This window comes from Hyperolius riggenbachi, chromosome 12 (genome assembly GCF_040937935.1).
Source record: "Hyperolius riggenbachi isolate aHypRig1 chromosome 12, aHypRig1.pri, whole genome shotgun sequence".
NCBI lineage: Eukaryota > Metazoa > Chordata > Amphibia > Anura > Hyperoliidae > Hyperolius > Hyperolius riggenbachi.
The window spans coordinates 218004324-218025344 of NC_090657.1; the positions used below are offsets into that span (position 1 = coordinate 218004324).

At 47.5% G+C, this 21021-nt stretch overlaps 1 protein-coding gene across 6 annotated transcripts in view; it reads left to right on the forward strand.

The window, feature by feature from the left end:
• MYH10 (myosin heavy chain 10) overlaps nucleotides 1–21021 on the forward strand; it is a 242765-nt gene that overhangs the window by 3243 nt on the left and 218501 nt on the right. For all 6 annotated transcript variants that reach the window (XM_068262757.1, XM_068262758.1, XM_068262759.1 and 3 more), the window contains exon 2: nucleotides 11668–12038. In XM_068262757.1, coding sequence (XP_068118858.1) covers nucleotides 11694–12038 — 345 coding nt within the window. In that variant the 5' untranslated portion in view covers nucleotides 11668–11693. The remainder of the gene's footprint in view (nucleotides 1–11667; nucleotides 12039–21021) is intronic.

Here is a 21021-nt window from a genome sequence, read left to right on the forward strand (position 1 = left end):
ACATACATGCGTGTGTCCCGGTCATACATGTGGCGGCCTGAGTCCCCCGGACTGCGTCCTCTCACCAGTGCCCCACTGATACACCCCCACATTCCCTGCACCCTCAGCTATGTCTGACAAATTCCTTTGGTGAGACCCCTCCTCTTGAGTTGGCGAGGGTCTGCCTATCGGTTAACCCTTTCCTGAAGGCTCGCTCAGCTATACTGGTGACTTCATGATTTGAATAAACGCTTCCATCCTATTATGAACTATTCTTGTGGAATGCTGTTAGTGCCCTTTGCTTGATTATTTTGCTATACTAGGATAGGTGTTGCCATGATGCCCCGAGGTGGGTGCCTATTATCCCCTGTGGATAAATGCTATATATTTTTTTCTTCTTTGCCAACAGAGCATCCAGCGCCCTTTTTTCTTTCCCATTCATTCGCCCTCCATGGAGGCAGCCATGTTTTTTTTTTTTCCCTCCCAAGTTCCTGGCTTGGGAGGGGTTAATGGATCCAAACCAGCCATGTGGCTAAGTCTAGAGCCGCTTGGCCGGTCTCCATGCCCAAAGCGGGGCCCAGCTGTCCCCACAGGATGATAGCAAGTCATCGGACCCCATGTGGCTTCCTGTTTTGCCTGTATTTCGGGCTGCATTCATGCCGAGTTTTCACCCACCCATGAATTAATCAGGGCTTGGCTGGTGGAGGGAACTGTTTTTCAAGGCAAGCTGGTGGGCAGAGAAGGGGAGGGGGAGAGCGATGAAAGGGTTAAGCCGGAGGAACAAGCGTGGAGCCCAGTTAGCCGGGTGAATGGGCGGCTGCTCAGATCTGTTATTGCAGCAGCATGCAGGAACAAAGAGCCTGTCTCTACATCATGCAGAAGTCTCCATGCACAGGGACCTCCTCTCTTCTGTCTAGCCCCCCTCCTCTGTGCTCCCCCCCCCCCACCTCCTACAGGCACACAGTATCATGGATTCTGGCTGCTTTGCCCAAGGAACATGTGTCTTTATAGGCTGTCCTTTTAGGCCTAGCCGGCATCCCCTTCCCATAGATCTCGCAGCTGGACTCTACACCTCGTGTTGTGTTTGTGGCTGGTATAATCTCTCCATAGAGGTAGCTTTAGCTGTATTTATACAGAATTATATGGATCGGTATCCTAAAACCTGGCTTTGTCTAGTGCAGACAAACCAGCCTTTTGTATTTGGGCTTCTGGTTTACCCAAGACTGTTTTCAGGCCTGTCCCAATCTTTTTGTTGTTTATTTTTAGTTTTATATAGCGCCGACACTTCCGTAGTGCTGTACATAGTACAAAACAAATATATTAGGGAGCATAGGTACATGAGGCGCTCAAAACTTTGAACAATCAGGACATCAGCAGCTAATCAGGTAGTTTCCCCGCTGGCACTAATGCAATGGCTGGATAGTTTACTGGTTAAAGGACAACTGAAGTGAGAAGAATATGGAAGCTGCCATATTTATTTCCTTCTAAACAATACCAGTTGCCTGGCCGCCCTGCTGGTCTATTTGGCTGCCGTAGTGTCTGACTCTCACCAGAAACAAGCATGCAGCTAATCTTGTCAGATCTGACAGTAATGTCAGAAACATCTGATCTGCTGCATGCTTGTTCAGGGTCTATGGCTGAAAGTATTACAGGCAGAGGATCAGCAGGGCAGCCAGGCAACTGGTATTGCTTATATGGAAATAAATATGGCAGCCTCCATATACTTCTCTTTGTCCTTTAAAGAGACTCCGTAACAAAAATTGCATCCTGTTTTTTATCATCCTACAAGTTCCAAAAGCTATTCTAATGTGTTCTGGCTTACTGCAACACTTTCTGCTATCACAGTCGCTGTAATAAATCAATGTATCTTTCCCCTGTCAGACTTGTCGCCAGTGTCTGGAAGGCTGCCAAGTTCTTCAGTGTTGTGGTTCTGCTATGAACTCCCCCTTTCAGGCCCCTCTCTGCACACTGCCTGTGTGATATTTAGATTAGTGCAGCTTCTCTCTGCTCTCGTATCTTTTACAAGCTGGATAAAGCGTCCTCTGAGCTGGCTGGGCTTTCACATACTGAGGAAATTCAGACAAGGGCAAAGCTGTTTGCAGGAAGAAAAGAGCAGCCTGAAACTTCAGTGCATGAGAGCAGAAGGGGGAAAGAAACACACAAATGATCTCTTGAGAGTCAAAAGGAAGGGTGTATACAGCCTGCTTGTGTATGGATGTATTTTTCTATGTGTGGACATACTGTACATAAACCTACTTCCTGTTTTGGTGGCCATTTTGTTTGTTTATAAACAAACTTTTTAAAACTGTTTTTAACCACTTTTAATGCGGCGGGGAGCGGCGAAATTGTGACAGAGGGTAATAGGAGATGTCCCCTAACGCACTGGTATGTTTACTTTTGTGCGATTTTTAACAATACAGATTCTCTTTAAGAATCAGAATCCTCTTTATTTTGCCAAGTATGCCGGATAGCGTACCCGGATTTGTATGTGGTGTACATGGAAATGGCAAAAGACAAGGCATAGTGGACATTATTATTATTATTATTATTATTATTATTATTATTATTATTTAGTATTTTTATATAGCGCTGACATATTACACAGCGCTGTACATTTTATATATATATATATATATATATATATATATATATATATATATATATATATATATATATATATATATATATATATATATATATATATATATATATATATATATATAATTTGTCACTAAAAAGGAGCTCACAATCTAATCCCTACTATTATCATATGTCTATGTTTGTATTATGTAGTGTAAGTCTAGGGCCAATTTAGGGATGAGCCAATTAACTTATCTGTATGTTTTTGGGATGTGGGAGGAAACCGGAGTGCCCGGAGGAAACCCACGCAGACACGGGGAGAACATACAAACTCCTTGCAGATGGTGCCCTGGCTGGGATTCAAACCGGGGACCCAGCGCTGCAAGGCGAGAGCGCTAACCACTACGGACATGAGAGTAAACATGAGAATATACATGGTACAAACAATAGATACAATACCATACAATATAATATCCAAATCCATGAATCAATTTAGGGTGTAGGGGGAGGTCTGCATAAGAGTTCAGGGTGGACAACAGGTACAATCCAGGTGGCAGTTGCGGAGTTGCTTCCCAAGAGCTAGAGCAGGCATGGGCAAACTTGGCCCTCCAGCTGTTGAGGAACTACAAGTCCCACAATGCATTGCCGGAATCTGACAGCCACAGTCATGACTCATAAAGGCAAATGCATTGTGGGATTTGTAGTTCCTTAACAGCTGGAGGGCCAAGTTTGCCCATGCTTGAGCTAGAGTGTTGCGGCCAGGCAGAGGGAGGGTTAGAGTTCAGTACAAGGACTGCCTGGGGGAAGGAAGTGCACTTGGTGGTCCTGGAGACAATGGTTCTGAACCGGCGACCCAATGGGAGGAGCTGAAGCGATTGTCTGGATGGGAGTGGTCGTGTGAGATCCCTTTGGCCCTCCTCCCCAGTCTGGCGGTGTGGAGGAGATCTAGAGGTGGCAGGGGCGATCCTGTGATCTTTTCAGCAGCATGAATTACTCTCTGGAGTTTATATTTGGCACTAGCGGTTGCCCCTGCACACCAGACGATGAGGGAGGAGCAGAGGATGGATTCTACGGTGGTGGTGATGAGCAGTTCCTTTGGGTTACCACATTTTTTCAGGTGGTGCAAAAAGAATAACCTCCTGTTGCACCTTGTTTTGAAGGGCTCTGACACAGGAGACCTGGGTTCAAATCTCGGCTCTTCCTGTTCAGTAAGCCAGCACCTATTCAGTGAGGAGACCTCGGGCAAGACTCCCTAATACTGCTATTGCCTATAGAGCGCAGTGGCTGCAGCTCTGGCGCGTTGAGTCCGCTAGGAGGGAAGCGCAATATAATTATTTGTCTTGTCTATAGTGTACACCAATCGCAAGCGTAATTCGGGGCGGACCCCAAATTACTCCTCCCTCTGAGTTGCTACGACTCAGAGGGGGAATAGTATTTAACATGGCCGCAGGGTGAGGCATTATACGGCTCGCCCTTCGCCCAGCTCACTGGCGGCATACTAATATGTACGCCCCAGCAGTACTAATGCATACATAGCTGGTGTGTGAAATGACAGAAAGGGAAATCCAGAGCCCACTATAGCGTAGTATGTTATGATCTGTATTGTGTGAAATAATACTCACATTGGTGGGACACTGCTAAGGCAACCACTGTAATTTCAGGTGGGGAGATTAGACCCACCCCACTCGGGTTAACCGGCAACTGAAGTGAGAGGTATATGGAGGCTGCCATATTTATTTCCTGTTAAACAATATTGCCTGGCAGCCCTGCTGGTCTATTTGGCTGAAGTAGTGGCTGAATCACACCAGAAACAAGTATGCAGCTAATCTTGTCAGATCTGACAATGTCAGACACACCTGATCTGCTGCATATGCTTGTTCAGGGTCTGTGGCTGAGAGTATTAGAGGCAGAGGATCAGCAGGGCTGCCAGGCTACTGGTATTGTTAAAAGTAAAATGCATATGGCAGCCTGAATTTTTTCTCTCTTCAAAAATGTCGCTCTCTCTAGATAGGAAGAAAAGGGGTAATACCCCTCCACCAGGGGCGGACGAACAATGCAGATAATTGTAAAACTGAGGCTCCAAGAAGGATAATAAACACTAAAAGCAGTTTAAAAATGGGAGATGGTGGATTTGAGTACATGAAGCTAAATTGTTAGTGCATTGGAAGCCATTACAGGTCTTGCCTCAATGATGGGGGGAGGTTGCAGGGTTAAATACTCACCTGCCCTGACGTCTTCCCTCCTGGCAGGTGGTCGCTCAGCCTCCTGAGGGCCCTGATGGTGTTTTTTATTCTTTTAAATCACCGCTGAGGCTCTTGCCTCACCCAGCTGCATGGCTAAGGCCCACCTCCAGCTCAGCAGCTCTGTCCTGATTGGTGGCTGCCAAGCTGGGGGTGGACCGTTGCCATGCAGGTAGAGGTCTCCGAAGAGCTTTGTCAGTCTTCGGAACCATGGCTGATGCTGCAATGTCAAGGAGGGGGCGGGGCTTCTCCTGTGCCCCAAAGGCATCAGGGCAGATATGTATCTGTGTGGGACCCACCCCATAATCTGTTCTTATTAGGCAGAGCCTAAATGGCTCTGTGAATTTGACCTCAAGTAATCTTTAAAGATGCATGAGGCAAATGATAACCAAAAATCTATCTTTACTCACTTGGGACTTCCTCCAGCCTTTAGAAGCCTTGCCACAGCTCTGATCTCAGGCAGTCTACCGTGGTCCCCTATGTAGCATCCACATGTGTGGCCTCCTGCTGTCGTGGGAGCGTTCTGGCTTCTATGGGATGGACCCTGGAAGACTGGTGGGGAGCGGAGCTGCGGTGAGGGACCCAGAGGATTCTAGGGGCTGGAGGAAGCCGGATGGGTAAAGAGATTTTTTTTTCCCTATCTTTTGCCCACTGTAATCTATAAGTCCACCACTACCTCCCATTTTTAAACTGCTTTGAGTGTATATTATCTGTCTTGGTGCCTCTGTTTTACCATTATTTGCATAGCTGATGTGTGGTTTGAAACCTCACCAATACTAGTGCACATTCATATGATAAATTACAGCAGAATATGAAACACTAGGAGGAGGTCCCTGCCCTTGTGAGCTTACAATCTAGAGGGTAGTGGGTTGGAGACACTGGGAAGGAGACACAGGTTAGTGGATGAGGCATTGAACCTCCAGTGCTACCTATAGCAAATGATAGGCTTGTCTGAAGAGGGATGTTTTCAGAGTGCTGTACTTTTGTAGGTTTCCAGGCTCGGAGCATGATGGACAGGCTGGGGAGGGTGTTCCAAAGGAGAGGTGATGCTCCTGAGAAGTCCTGGATGCGGGAGTGAGAGGAGGGGACCAAGCTAGAGGACAAGAGGGTCTCCTGGGAGAAGTAAAGGTTCCGGGTGGGATCTTCCTGCTCATATATTGGGCCAAACCCCCACATCCCTGATTTAATGTAATCCGCTTTAAGGTTGAGCCTGTACATTGTTTCCTAATGTGGAGACACACCTGTGCTCAGGGCTATGGAGTCGGAGTCAGATCAATTTGGGGTCCCTGGGGTCGGTGGTTTCTATGAACTGATGATTTTTGAACCAGATCCATAGCCTTTGTAAAAATTAGACTAAGGATTCGGAGTCCAGGAGTTGGAGCAATTTTGGGTACCTGGAGTCGGTGGTTTCATAAACTGAGGAGTCGGATGATTTTTGGCACCACCAGATGAAGTAAAAAATGCTCTTTATTCAGACGTCATTAAAATGACATTCAGTCAATAATCATAGCAAGAATTTGTAGCAATGGAGACAGCCTGCTGTTTCGGACTTGACGTCCTTTGTCAAGCCATACTGCTCGTGGGCTCTGGGGAGCAGTGGGGCTCCTGTGGGCTCTTGGGGGGCATGGCTCCTGTGCACTCTGTGGCCGGCTGGGCTCGGGATGGAGGTGGGGTTCGTGGGCTCTGGGGAGCAGTGGTGCTCTTGTGGGCTCTTGGGGGGGCATGGCTCTTGTGTGCTCTGTGGCCGGCTGGGCTCGGGATGGAAGTGGGGCTCGTGGGCTCTGGGGAGCAGTGGGGCTCCTGTGGGCTCTTGGGGGGCATGGCTCCTGTGCGCTCTGTGGCCGGCTGGGCTCGGGATGGAGGTGGGGCTCGTGGGCTCTGGGGAGCAGTGGGGCTCCTGTGGGCTCTTGGGGGGGCATGGCTCCTGTGCGCTCTGTGGCCGGCTGGGCTCGAGATGGAGGTGGGGCTTGTGGGCTCTGGGGAGCAGTGGGGCTCCTGTGGGCTCTTGGGGGCATGGCTCCTGTGCGCTCTGTGGCCGGCTGGGCTCGGGATGGAGGTGGGGCTTGTGGGCTCTGGGGTGCTGCAGGAGCAGTGTGGCGAGGCTGGAGGGGTATGGCGGGAGCAGTGTGGCGAGGCTGGTGGGGTGCTGCAGGAGCAGTGTGGCGAGGCTGGTGGGGTGCTGCAGGAGCAGTGTGGCGAGGCTGGTGGGGTGCTGCAGGAGCAGTGTGGCGAGGCTGGTGGGGTGCTGCAGGAGCAGTGTGGCGAGGCTGGTGGGGTGCTGCAGGAGCAGTGTGGCGAGACTGGTGGGGTGCTGCAGGAGCAGTGTGGCGAGGCTGGTGGGGTGCTGCAGGAGCAGTGTGGCGAGGCTGGTGGGGTGCTGCAGGAGCAGTGTGGCGAGGCTGGAGGGGTGCTGCAGGGACAGTGTGGTGAGGCTAGAGGGTGCTGCAGGAGCAGTGTGGCGAGGCTACAGGGGTGCAGCAGGAGCAGTATGGCGAGGCTAGAGGGGTGCTGCAGGAGCAGTGTGGCGAGGCTAGAGGGGTGCTGCAGGAGCAGTGTGGCGAGGCTAGAGGGGTGCTGCAGGAGCAGTGTGGCGAGGCTAGAGGGGTGCTGCAGGAGCAGTGTGGCGAGGCTGGAGAGGTATGGCGGGAGCAGTGTGGCGAGGCTAGAGGGGTGCGGCAGGAGCAGTGCGGCGGGGCTGGAAGCGTATAGTGGGAGATGTTCCGCACATGAGGGCCAGCAGTGTACTGTAGTCCTCCCTTTTCCCTCATTAGCTGGGTGTGACTCAGGACCTCTTGATATATTGTCCACAGCATCTTCACCTTTGTCCAACATCCACACTGGGAAGTCTCTGGTTACTTGTTGGCCCTCAGCAAGATGATGTTGCCGGGGCCGCAGAGGCTCGAATGACACGCATCGACTTCCCGCAGTTTTACGAGGCACCATGTGCTCTGGCCCTGCCAGGAACGCAGTGACAGGTGATGCCGGTTGTCAGGTCATTAGTCACTGGCTGCTCATCATGGATAACTATATCCAGACCCATTACTAAACACTTTTCAACTGTTAGGCGGCAAAATCCTGACCTCGTTCCAAGCGGCTCCCCCCGAGGGAAGTGCTGGAAGATGATCAGACGTTCCTGCGGGGCTGACGTCCTGCCATCAGCTCATAGTCAAAGAAAAGTCCTTACATGTGTTTATTAAACATGGCCTCCTTCATATATTCAAGAACAGAACGGCATGTAATAGCAATCCGACTACTACAAATAAATAAATAAAAATCTTTACTCTTGGTAAAGAGGAAATTGTAGCATATTCTTTCACTTAGAGACACTAAAGCCACTTTAAAAACTTGATTTTACCTGTTATTTAGTTTAAGGAATATGGCCAGTGCTAAAATGCCGCATTCCCGCGGCAGAATGAGGATTATATAACCCCCAGATCCTGGGGCAAAAATACACGACTTTCCAAGTCGTGGAGTTTGCTGTCCGGGGAGGCAGAGCTTAGAGCTGTAGCTCTGCCTCTACTCGCGTCAATCCACCGCTGATCGCCGCCTCTTCCCCACCCCTCTCAGTGAAAGAAGACTGAGAGGGGCGGGGATTGATGCGAGTAGAGGCAGAGCTACAGCGCTAAGCTCTGCCTCCGCAAGGAAGCGGGGAGGTTTTTGCCCCAGGATTTGGGGGTTATAAAACCCTCGTTCTGCCGCAGGGATGCAGCGTTTTAATACTGGCAGGTAAAATCAAGTTTTTAAAGTGGCTTCAGTGTCTCTTTAAAGCAGGGCTGTGGAGTCGGTCCAAAAATACACCGACTCCGACTCCGACTCCTCAGTTTAGGATTCCACCGACTCCGACTCCTCTAATTTGCATATTACAATTTTTTTGATTAAAAGTATGTAACATGAAATTCGTCTCTTAACTGACAACGCTTAGGAATTTTACAAGACAACTGAAGTGAGAAGGATATGTAGACTACTATATTTATTCCCTTTAGACTAAAACTAGTCCTTGGTAAGAGTACTTGTAAAAGGTACAAACCGGAACAAAGAACATCTATCAGGCCCTAGGCAATGTAAGTGTGGGTACATGTAAGAATGATGTGCAGGTACTCTGCAGGGGAATGAGGAGATTCTTCCTCTATTACACATTCTTCATGCACAATCTGAACCAGGTTTATGGGTGACAGACAACCCCTCTGTGTTCAATGTGCACAGCATTCTCAGTGCATTCCCTGCAGCTCTGTGGGGAGTGCATATGTAGAGTATAGTACTACTGTGTAACAAAGTAAACCTGAGACAGATGAAATTAAAGTTTTATACATACCTGGGGCTTCCTCCAGCCGCCTTCAGGATAATCAGTCCCTCGTTGTCCTCCTCTACCACCTGGATCTTCTGCTATGAGTCCAGGTACTTGAGCCAGTCAGGCGTAGTGCGCATGCACACACTCCGCCGCCAGGAGCATACTACACCTGTGCAGCACTATTGCGCAGGTGCAGAATGTTCCTGGCTGTGGGAGCGGCATGCGGCCGGACAGCGCTGACTGGCTGAATTACCAGGACTCATAGCAGAAGATCCGGGTGGTGGAGGACAGCGAGGGACTGATTAGCCTGAAGGGGGCTGGAGGAAGCCCCAGGTATATATAAAACCTTACTTTTCATTAGTTTCAGGTACCCTTTAATTTGTAGTCACCAAACCAAATTTTAACAACATATCAAATTATTTGATTTCATCAGCAAAGGGAGTGCATACATTTGCATAAATCAGCATCAGTGCAGAATTATTTCCATCTCATTGACCATCTCTATTAGTGACACGGCTACACATCAGGCTTTATTCTTACAGCATAGATGTTATTTAGTATATATAAGAGATTCCTGTGTACACATCATATTTACTGTACAGTCACAATCAGATATGTATATCATACGGGGACTGCTTTATTGAAGCAGCACAAGTAACTAATTTTGATTGGTTTATTTCATTTTTGTGGACTAAGCACAGCTATTACTGTATATATACTGTATATATACATTATTTTTAATGACTATTATCTAAGAAATAGAACATTTTATCATATTTTCTATTTTAATTACAGTTACAAATTCATTAGGAGTCGGAGTCGGTGCATTTTTTCCCGACTCCGACTCCGACTCCAGGCACCCAAAATTGCCCGACTCCACGACTCCGACTCCACAGCCCTGCTTTAAAGGACACCTGAACTGAGAGGGACATGGAGGGTGCCATAGTTTTTTTCCTGGTTAACAATACCAGTTGCCTGGCTGTCCTGCTGATCTTTCTGGCATCAGTAGTGTCTGAATCACACGCCTGAAACAAGCGCAGTCACACTTCGGTCAGAGCGCCTGATCTGCATGCTTGTTTAGGGTCTGTGGGTTAAAGTATTATATCAGCAGGACAGCCAGGCAATCTGCATTGATTAAAAGGAAATAAATATGGCAGCCTTCTTCTCTTTTTCATATCAGGTGTGCTTAGTGCACGTTTTGGTTATTGTGGGGAATGCTTAAAGTGTACCAGACACCAACGATACTTCCCTTTTTTTTATACATACCCGGGGCTTCCTCCAGCCCCATAGGCACGGATTGCTCCCACGCCGCCGTCCTCCGCTGCCTGCAGCTCCGGTATCGGGTCCCCTTACTATACCCAGTCGTGGCCAGTCTGACGCAAGTGAAGTCCGCTCTCTACGTATCTCTCTAGCGTCCGCCAGAGAGATACGTTGAGCGCATTTCCTCTTGCGCAGAATGGCCACAACTGGCTATAGTAACGGGAGCCAGTACCAGAGCTGCAGGCAGCGGAGGACGGCGGTGTGGGAGCAATCCGTGCCTATGGGGCTGGAGGAAATCTTGGGTATGTATAAAAAGCAGGACTGTGGAGTCGGAGCAATTTTGGGTACTTGGAGTCGGAGTTGGTCTGTGGTTTCATCAACTGAAGAGTCGGAGTCGAATGATTTTTGTACCAAATCCACAGCCCTGGTAAGTATTTGACTAAGGAGTCGCAGCCATTTAGGGTACCTGGAGTTGGAGTCGGTGGCTTCATAAACTGAGGAGTCGGAGTTAGTCAGAAATATTTGTACCGACTCCACAGCCCTGAATTAAAAAGGGAAGTATCGTTTGTCTCTGGTTTCCTTTAAGGTTGACTTTCTTCTGTTTTCTAATTGGAGAGATTCCCTAAGTTTAGATGCTATAGTTCAAATCCTTCCCTGGTTCAATTACGTTAGCTGTGATGTGCCAGGTGACTGTACCCAGGATGCTTTGCTACTCTGAGCTTGGGGAGAAGCAAGTTTGTTTTGCAAGTTAATATTACGGTAGTTAAAGAAATAAAAAATGGAGTTGACCCCAAATGTTAACTTTCCCTCTCCCAGTAAAGTGCACTGTACATTTATTTTTTTCTATCTAGCTGACATTTATTTGTACTAGTCCATCTCCTCAGGGAGGATTTTCAGTATTATCTTTATTCTTTTCAAAAGCTCTCACTGGAAAGGACCTTTATAATGGTGCTGGAAAGCCACCCTTGTCCTGTGCACACTATTCTGGCAGTCTTCTACTGCCATCTAAGGAGTGCTTTTGAAAATAAAGAAATTTGTGAGAATCTCTTGTAAGTAGTTGGATTAGTCCAAAATCTATCAGATCTATCACACCTCTGACTACTGTACGTAACAGGAACATAGGAAAAGGGTAATTTTAGTGTATTTTTACTCTGGAACGAGTGTGGAACTAATACAAGTGTATTTAAATGTTTTACTAATGTTTGCGATAGTGGTCTTTTAAAGAAAATTAGACATTAAATACTTGACTTTGGGTGTAAATGATATGTTGGAAATATTTTTCAGGAAGTAATTTTGACCCTTGTGTTCTCCTCTCCTCAGGTGAATCCGAGAGACTCCCAGTCACGATGTCTCAGAGACCGGGGCAGGATGACCCCGAGCGATACCTCTTCGTAGACCGTGATGTGGTCTATAATCCAGCCAACCAAGCTGACTGGACTGCCAAAAAGTTGGTGTGGGTGCCATCGGAGCGGCATGGATTTGAGGCGGCCTGCATCAAAGAGGAGCGAGGAGATGAGGTGATGGTGGAGCTGGCTGAGAACGGCAAGAAGGCCATGGTCAACAAGGATGACATCCAGAAGATGAATCCACCAAAGTTCTCGAAAGTGGAGGACATGGCGGAACTGACCTGCCTCAACGAGGCTTCAGTGCTGCACAACCTCAAGGACAGATACTACTCCGGGCTCATCTATGTAAGTACTTGGTTCTTTCTCTGGCCAATCTTCAGGTTGTCTCTGTGCCATACATACTTGTGCCAGCTGTTTTGTGACTGATTGCCAAGAGCAAGCCGGAATTGATTGAAGTGGTCAGTGGCACAATGCTTTAGGCTATTTATACTTGTTTCTGATATGATGTATTGGGCTAAATTTAGTATATGAGGGACGATAAGGTGTCAGTGATGTCACTGGTCTCTAGTGATTGGATAGGCTGTGTGCTCATGTTTATGAGGTGTCAGTGATGTGATTGGATAGGCTGTATATGAGGTGTCAGTGATGTCACTGGTCTCTAGTGATTGGATAGGCTGCATTCTCGTGTATGTGAGGTGTCAGTGATGTCACTGGTCTCTAGTGATTGGATAGGCTGCGTTCTCATGTATACGAGGTGTCAGTGATGTCACTGGTCTCCAGTGATTGGATAGGCTGCATTCTCATGTATATGAGGTGTCAGTGATGTCACTGGTCTCCAGTGATTGGATAGGCTGCGTTCTCATGTATATGAGGTGCCAGTGATGTCACTGGTCTCCAGTGATTGGATAGGCTGCATTCTCATGTATATGAGGTGTCAGTGATGTCACTGGTCTCCAGTGATTGGATAGGCTGCGTTCTCATGTGTATGAGGTGCCAGTGATGTCACTGGTCTCTAGTGATTGGATAGGCTGCATTCTCATGCATCTGACGTGCCAGTGATGTCACCGGTCTCTCTTGAATATTTAGCAGCAATGGCTGTGTTTGTAGTGTGCATTTGATGCTTGCATCGCCTCTGCACAGTGCATCTCTTTGGAGAAATATCAGACATGGTGATATTTTTACACTCCATTTCTGTTTATCATTTCCTGACATCTTATTTTTATAGAAGGTAATATAATTGTAGGGGAAATTCTTCTCTGGCCACAGCTTCCTGTGTGAGGTATGGAGGAAATGGCATTTATTTATTTAATTTCCAGCCACATATTTAAGCCATGTAAGTATTTGCCTTTTGGGTCACGGTTTCCAGTGAATTGTCATTTCGCTTTGTGCATTTTTTTTTCTTTTACTGCTGAACAGAACTTGCAGGTCTCTGAGTAATATGTGACACCTCACCTCTGCTGGTGCCTAGCAGGGAGTTCTGGTACGTGTAGTTCATCAACCCCATCACTGACCTCCTACTTCAGAGAGTTCACTGCAACTCCCTCCTGGCGTCCATTTCACCTTCAACAATAAAACTTTTTTACTAGTTGTAAATAAAAGATATGCGTTGATATATTTGCAGTCCTTGAATGTGTGGTTTACTTATGTATGGCATGTTAGTGATATGCATCACGTCTGTATCTGCATTACTGAAAGAGGGAGGGCAGTGGGCACATTCTATAATAGAGAGGAGTTAGTGCTGAACAGTAAAGGAATTCGAAGTCTGTCTGTCCAATACAGGAGCCAGAAGGTTATTCCCAGCAAGTGCTTCCTGTGGTAACGGCTCACACTAGGCATAAGCGACAATGATTTCCTGAAATGTGAAATTGTCCTGCAGTGGGCGGGGGGAAGCTGGTTATGGTAGAGGCCTGCATCAGGTCGGGTACCTGCGGGTTTCCCAAAATGTGGGTGGGGTCTGGGTATTCGTTTTTATTGGGTTGCACAGTGTTCTCCCCAGGCTCTTTTAGCCGGGTGCTCCACTCGGCTAGTTTTGGTGAGCACCCGGCTGTTATCAGCTCACCTCCTCCTATGCTGTATGCAAAGTTGCACACAGAAGCAACGGCCTTGCATACTCTCATCTCACCCCACCCTGCTAATTTTTTCTGCCACCCGGCTAATTTTTCCTGCCACCCAGCTAGAAAAAAATTCTAGGGAGAACACTGGTTGCAAGTAGAGGGTCTGCGGGTCGGGTGCTAGTACCAAATTCACCAGAAATCAGGTCGGTTGCAGGTAACGGGGCTGCGGGTCAGGGCTGTGGAGTTGGTACAAAAGTCATCCAACTCCTCAGTTTATGAAACCGCAGACTCCAACTCCAGGTACCCAAAACGCCTCCAACTCCTCGACTCCGACTCCTTAGTCTAATACTCACTATGGCTGTGCATTTGGTACAAAAACTCCTCAGTTTATAAAACCACTGACTCCGATTCCAACTCTGACTCCTGGTACCTAAAATTGCCTAGACTCCAAATCCGACTCCACAGCCCTTCTGCGGGTCTGAAACATTAGACCCGCCCAGGGCATCAGGCTGGGTATCCGAGGGTTACCCGAAATGCGGGTTGGGTTCAGGTACCCGTTTTGATTGGGTTGCAGGTAGCGGGTACCAGATTCATCAGAAAGCGTGTTGCATGTCTGAAAAATGGCCTATGTATGGGGGGGGAGGGGGCTGGGCAAGGACTATGTATATGGGGTGGGGGCGTGGCATGGGCTATGTATGGGGGGGGGGCATGGGCTATGTACGTGTGTCTTGGCTTACCTAAGCCACCGCCTCTCTTCTGATGTGTTCCAAGTCGCGTTCCTCCTCCTTTCACTTCCGCCTTTAGAGTGGGAGTTCCGGTTTAGAAGGCGGAAGTGTAAGAAGCTGCATCGCACGGCTAGCAGCAGTTTAGTTGATTTAACCCTTGCGCACACAGCCCGCATTTCTTTTGTGGTCGAGAGGTGCAACGGTATTTATGCAGGTAACACATTCCCCTCAACCCCTCTAATATTGCTCTCCCTGGGACCCCTGCAGAGTATTAGCGCAGTCATGTGCACTCCCGATGGCCATAGTGACCCGTGACCATGTATACTTCAATGCCGGGTCACTGCGGACACCAGGAGATGACCGCAGCACAGAGGAAGGAGCGCACCGGCTGGCGGAGCGTGAGAGCACCTCGCTATGCTAATACTCTGCTTAGGAGAGCAGCATTAGCGGGGGTGGGGGCACCAGGGGGAGCTGCGGTAATTGACATTTTATTAGGTTGCATGCTGAAATCTATTAAAAATTGATGTGCAGTGTGTGGCAGTGATGGATCCCTCTCTGATCTGATGTCAGTCAGAGAGAGGGCTATCTTTTGGGCCTAATGCTGGGTATACACGGGTCGATTCTGGTGCCCGATTCTGTGCCCAATCGTTTTGCCCGCTCGGTTCTCTTATCTTTTTTCAATTAACTTCAATGGTGAACCGAGCGGCAAAACGATAGAACCGTGATCGGACATGTCGGAAATTATCTATCGAGCCATCTTATCAGCTCAGGATCGAGCAGTGTATTCCCAGCATTAGGGAGAAAGTCTGCCAGTGTATGGCAGGCTTTAGCTTCAGACTATGTATAGAAATCTCTCAGGTTTTTATTACTTTCTGTGGCAGCAATGGATGAAGATGGAGGTTCTCAGGCAGCAACATTTTGGCTGACAAGAAGAAGTCAGCAGAACATCTCCATTGAGACAGGAGATAAGTGTGACCTCCCGGGGGGGTTGTGAAAACTGATCTGATCACCGATGGATCGGATGGGTTTTCACTCCATTTGCCAGCAAATACATACCTAATGGCAGCGGGAGAGGCTTCCTCTTCTTGTGCTGTGATCACACAGCGTGTCATGTGACTAGTCATGACTTATCATGTAGTCACATTACGCGGAAGAGGACAGAAGCCTCTACCGCCGGCATTTGGGTATGTATTTAAGGCCAGGTTACCCTCGCTCACTCACCCGCCCTGCAGTTGCACCCTCCCGCCACTCAGGTTCGCGTCTCCACATCCCCCATCCCCCGTGGAACATTCTCCATTGCCCCAATGCAAAAGTATTTTTTGTCCGGTCCCGTTCCACTGGGCAGAACGGTCTGGAAAATTAGGACGTGCTGCGTTTTTTAGGTCCGGCAAACGGAACGTATCCGTACCAATGGACGCATGTTAGCGGTCCAATAGGTTAACATTGGATCCTTTCACATCCGTTCGGACAGTATATGTTCCGGTTACGTTATGCAAAAAAAAAAAACGCGGATGTGAACCGGGCCTAAGTGGAAATGAGGCCTAAAGGAAACTTGCTGCAGTGTAGAGGTGAGTAATCACTTCCATCTCATTAACTGTTGACAGCCATGCAGCGAAGCTTTTCCCAGTGATGCACTTGGAGAGGTTCAGGGCAGTGATCAGGGAGAAATGTCAGAGTAATCCCTGGCACGTCAGTGCAGTGCAGCCTGAGAACTCTCCAACTGTATAGAGATGACTTTGAAATGGATTTATTTTGGTAAAGTGAAGATATGCTTCATACACTCAGCACACCACGCCTTGTTTCAGAGTCGGGAATGGGGGCCTCCGGCACGTCTGCAGAGCAGAGCCAGGATCCCAGCTGCTGAGCGGGAAACGGCCATGCCATGCGTTTGACCTCTCTGTGCATTGAGATTGTCAGAGTATGAGTGATTACTGCTGTGAGCAGAGCCAATCCAGAACCTGCAAACTGCGATCTCCACGGACACCGTACAGTGCTGCCAACATTACCTAATCCATAGCTGTACATTAGCTAATTGTATTCTTAAAGGGAAGCTGAAGTGAGAGGCATGTGGCTGCCATATTTATTTCTTTTTAACCACCCTGGCGTTGCATTGAATGCGCCAGGGTGGCTGCGCAGCAGTATTTTTTTTTGAATTTTGTTTTTTTAAATCATGTAGCTAGCCTAGCGCTACATGCGGGGATCTGGGGGCCCTGTTACGTGGCGGGTAGTGGCGCATCGGTGGCGATCATCCCCAACACGCAGCTAGCAAAGTGCTAGCTGCGCGTTTAAAAAAAAAAACGAAAAGCGGTGCCCTGCGGCGCTTATGGACGAGCTGAGCTCATCCATACCGGCAAGGAGATTAAACAATACTAGTTGCCTGGCAGCCCGGCTGGTCTATTTGGCTGCAGTAGTGTCTGAATCACACCAGAAACAAGCATGCAGCTAATCTTATCAGACCTGACAATACTGTCAGAAACACCTGATCTGCTGCATGCTTGTTCAGGGTCTATGGCAGAGGGTCAGCAGGATACCCCGGCAACTGGTATTGTTTAAAGAGGAGCTGTCAGCCATACTATCTCAGAAAAAAAACAACACATGTAGAAGTAGATAAATACTTGCTCTACTTACATAACACATGTATTGCACTGTCCATGTTTTGATTTTAGAATTTTTTTTAAATTTTTTTTTTTAATACATTAAAAATGATAAAATCCTTCCTTCTTAGCATTTCCCATTTTAAGTGTGGCTATTTTGAAGCCAATTCTGATGTAATTTCCTCCCTTACTCTTCTCTGCCTGATTGTGTATGCATTGCCCGCCCTTCACTATAGAAAGTGCATTGTCACAGCATGAGAAATATTGGCCAATCGGAGAGGTACAGAGGCGTGGGAGGGGAAAACAGGAGGGAAAGAGGCTTCAGCCAATCAGGCTGCATTAGTTAAGTCTGAAGGGAAGTACAGAAGCAAAAAGGGACAACCCAGAATGCCCTACAGCTTCCTTTTTTGCATACCAAAATTTTGTGTGTACCAAAGAAGAGTCAGGTAAACTGGGGAATGATCATTTATCAACAAGACAAGTAATTGCGATTTTAACTGCAGCATTTTTGGAGCGTTTGCACTTCAATACGAGGTATAAGAATCGCTTTCAATTACTTTTCACTACCAAACCTATGGGGATCGCAAATTACAATCTCTGTACAAATCGCTTGCATTAAATTTAAAAATGTGTAAAGACAAAAAAGAACGAAGCCCTGGCACCATTATATAGCAGGGATGGCCAATCCACAGTAATAATAAAATCGCTACAAAAAATGCTGGGAATCGCTGCTGAAATCGCTTTACAAATCGCTAGCAGAAACGCTCAGTGATTGATTAGTGATTTCTGGTGGGCGCCCAGCTTTACAGTCTGAGTATTTGGCATTCTAGTCGGTGATTCAGGGAATGGGATTGTCAGTTAGTTGGCCAGACATAGCTGCAGCCAGTTGGAGAATCCCTTCCATCATTAGTAAGGTATGACTGAGGAACTCTGAGTCTGGAATCTTACTCAGCCATGAGATAAGCTGGCAGACGTCGCGGAGGAATGTTATGGAACGCAGGGCCCGGTCACTCTCTATTTCCATCTATGCAGTGCGCCCAGAGGAATCTTATCTTGTGTTGTAGCAGATAGCGGCGTCACTGTGTACACTGGACAGCCAACACTCTGCGGACACAGAAATAGAATTATACCTACAACGGACACATGCTTTTCCCGCCTTTTCTTCCAGCCCTTTCCCGCCTTTTCTTCCAGCCCTTTCCTCACATCCGCCTTTTCCTTACATGCGTCTGAAGCCTTAAAAAAAATCCTCCTTTTTTACTTGACATTTGTCAAAGGAGTTATCAGGGAAAATAATATAAATAAGCTTTACTCACCTGGGGCTTTCTCCAGCCCCTTGCAGCCGACTGTCCCACGCTGTCACCTCTGCTCCCCGCCGCTGTCCCACTCTCGCCGCTCGGTATTCAGGCCAGCTGCGGGGTTGGCCTTGCTGCGCGAAGTGCCGCTATCAATCCTGGCCACGTGGCCCGTGGTGACCCCGCGGTCAGCCTGAATAACGAGCGGCGGGGAGCGGAGTAGACAGCGTGGGACAGTCGGCTGCAAAGGGCTGGAGAAAGCCCCAGGCGAGTAAAGCTCATTTTTAGTTTTTTTTTCCCCTGACAACTCCTTTAAGCAGTGTTAGCATAGCTAAAACGCCACATTCTTGCAGCAAAACGATGTAATGAAACCCCCCAAATCCCCGGGGCAAAATTCGGGGCTCCTTCCTGGTAGAGGCAGAGCTTTGTGCAGTAGCTCTGCCTCCACTCGTGTCAATCTCTGTGGATCTCCGCCTCCTCCCGCCCCCTCAGTCTTCTTTCACTGACAGAGGAGAGGAGGAGATCCGCGGAGCTTGACGCGACTGGAGGCAGAGCTATGGCGCTAAGCTCTGCCTCTCCGGGCAGCCAAATCCACAACCTGGAAAGTTGTGGAATTTTGCTCCAGGATTTGGGGAGTTTAAATACATCATTCTACCGCGGGAATGTGGCGTTTTAGCTATGCTCAGCGTTCTCCCCAGAAATTTTTTCCAACCGGGTGGCATGAAAAAATAGCCGGGTGGGGCGACATGAGAGAATGTAGGGCCGGTGCTTCTCTGCACAATTCTGCTTACAGCAGGGGAGGAGAAGAGCCGATGACAGCCGGGTGCTCACCAAAACTAGCCAGGTGGAGCACCCAGCTAAAAGGGCCTGGGGAGAACCATATATGTGTATGCTGTTTAACAGAAATTGCAAGTAAAAAGAGGAAATTTTTTTTAAGGCTTCAGACTTTCTCTTTAAAGTGAACCAGACACGAAGCACCCTCATGTATTTTACCATATATATCAGTGGGAACATTAGAGAAAATACCTACCCTGCTTTCTGCTTCATCCTTCACTGCTCAGCCTGCTTGTTATCAGCCCTGATAAAATCCCTGACTGAGCATTCAGTCTGGCTTTGCTCATTATAGCTGAGTCATAGTTACATAGTTACATATAGTTACATAGTTATTTTGGTTGAAAAAAGACATACGTCCATCGAGTTCAACCAGTATAAAGTACAACACCAGCCTGCTCCCTCACATATCCCTGTTGATCCAGAGGAAGGCGAAAAAACCCTTACAAGTCATGGTCCAATTAGCCCCTAAAGGGAAAAATTCCTTCCCGACTCCAGATGGCAATCAGATAAAATCCCTGGATCAACATCATTAGGCATTACCTAGTAATTGTAGCCATGGATGTCTTTCAACGCAAGGAAAGCATCTAAGCCCCCTTTAAATGCAGGTATAGAGTTTGCCATAACGACTTCCTGTGGCAATGCATTCCACATCTTAATCACTCTTACTGTAAAGAACCCTTTCCTAAATAAATGGCTAAAACATTTTTCCTCCATGCGCAGATCATGTCCTCTAGTCCTTTGAGAAGGCCTAGGGACAAAAAGCTCATCCGCCAAGGTATTATATTGCCCTCTGATGTATTTATACATGTTAATTAGATCCCCTCTAAGGCGTCTTTTCTCTAGACTAAATAAACCCAGTTTATCTAACCTTTCTCGATAAGTGAGACCTTCCATCCCACGCATCAATTTTGTTGCTAGTCTCTGCACCTGCTCTAAAACTGCAATATCTTTTTTGTAATGTGGTGCCCAGAACTGAATTCCATATTCCAGATGTGGCCTTACTAGAGAGTTAAACAGGGGCAATATTATGCTAGCATCTCGAGTTTTTATTTCCCTTTTAATGCATCCCAAAATTTTGTTAGCTTTAGCTGCAGCTGCTTGGCATTGAGTACGACTATTTAACTTGTTGTCAATGAGTACTACTTGTATGGTGCTAGACCATTAGTACGTCCAAAATGCATGACCTTACATTTGTCAACATTGAATTTCATCTGCCATGTATGTGCCCATATAGCCATCCTATCCAGATCCTGTTGCAATATGACACTATCTTCCTGAGAGTTGATGATTCTGCACAATTTTGTATCATCTGCAAAAATAGCAACATTGCTCACTACTGCATCTACTAGGTCATTAATAAATAAATTGAAGAGCACTGGACCCAGAACAGACCCCTGTGGGACCCCACTGCTAACAGTCTCCCATTTTGAGTACGATCCATTGACCACAACTCTTTGTTTTCTGTCCATAAGCCAGTTCCCTATCCATGCACACAGACTCTTCCCCAGTCCTTGCATCCTCAACTTTTGCACCAGACTTTTGTGGGGAACTGTGTCGAAGGCCTTTGCAAAGTCCAAGTATATCACATCTACAGCATTCCCAATATCCATATTAGCATTCACTACCTCATAAAAGCTGAGCATGTTAGTCAAACAGGACCTGTCTTTAGTAAACCCATGTTGATGCTGAGAAATAAGATTATTTTCTACTATGAAGTCATGTATAGTATCTCTTAGTAACCCCTCAAATAGTTTGCATACAACTGATGTTAAACTTACAGGTCTATAATTTCCTGGATCAGATTTTTTGCCCTTCTTAAATAATGGGAA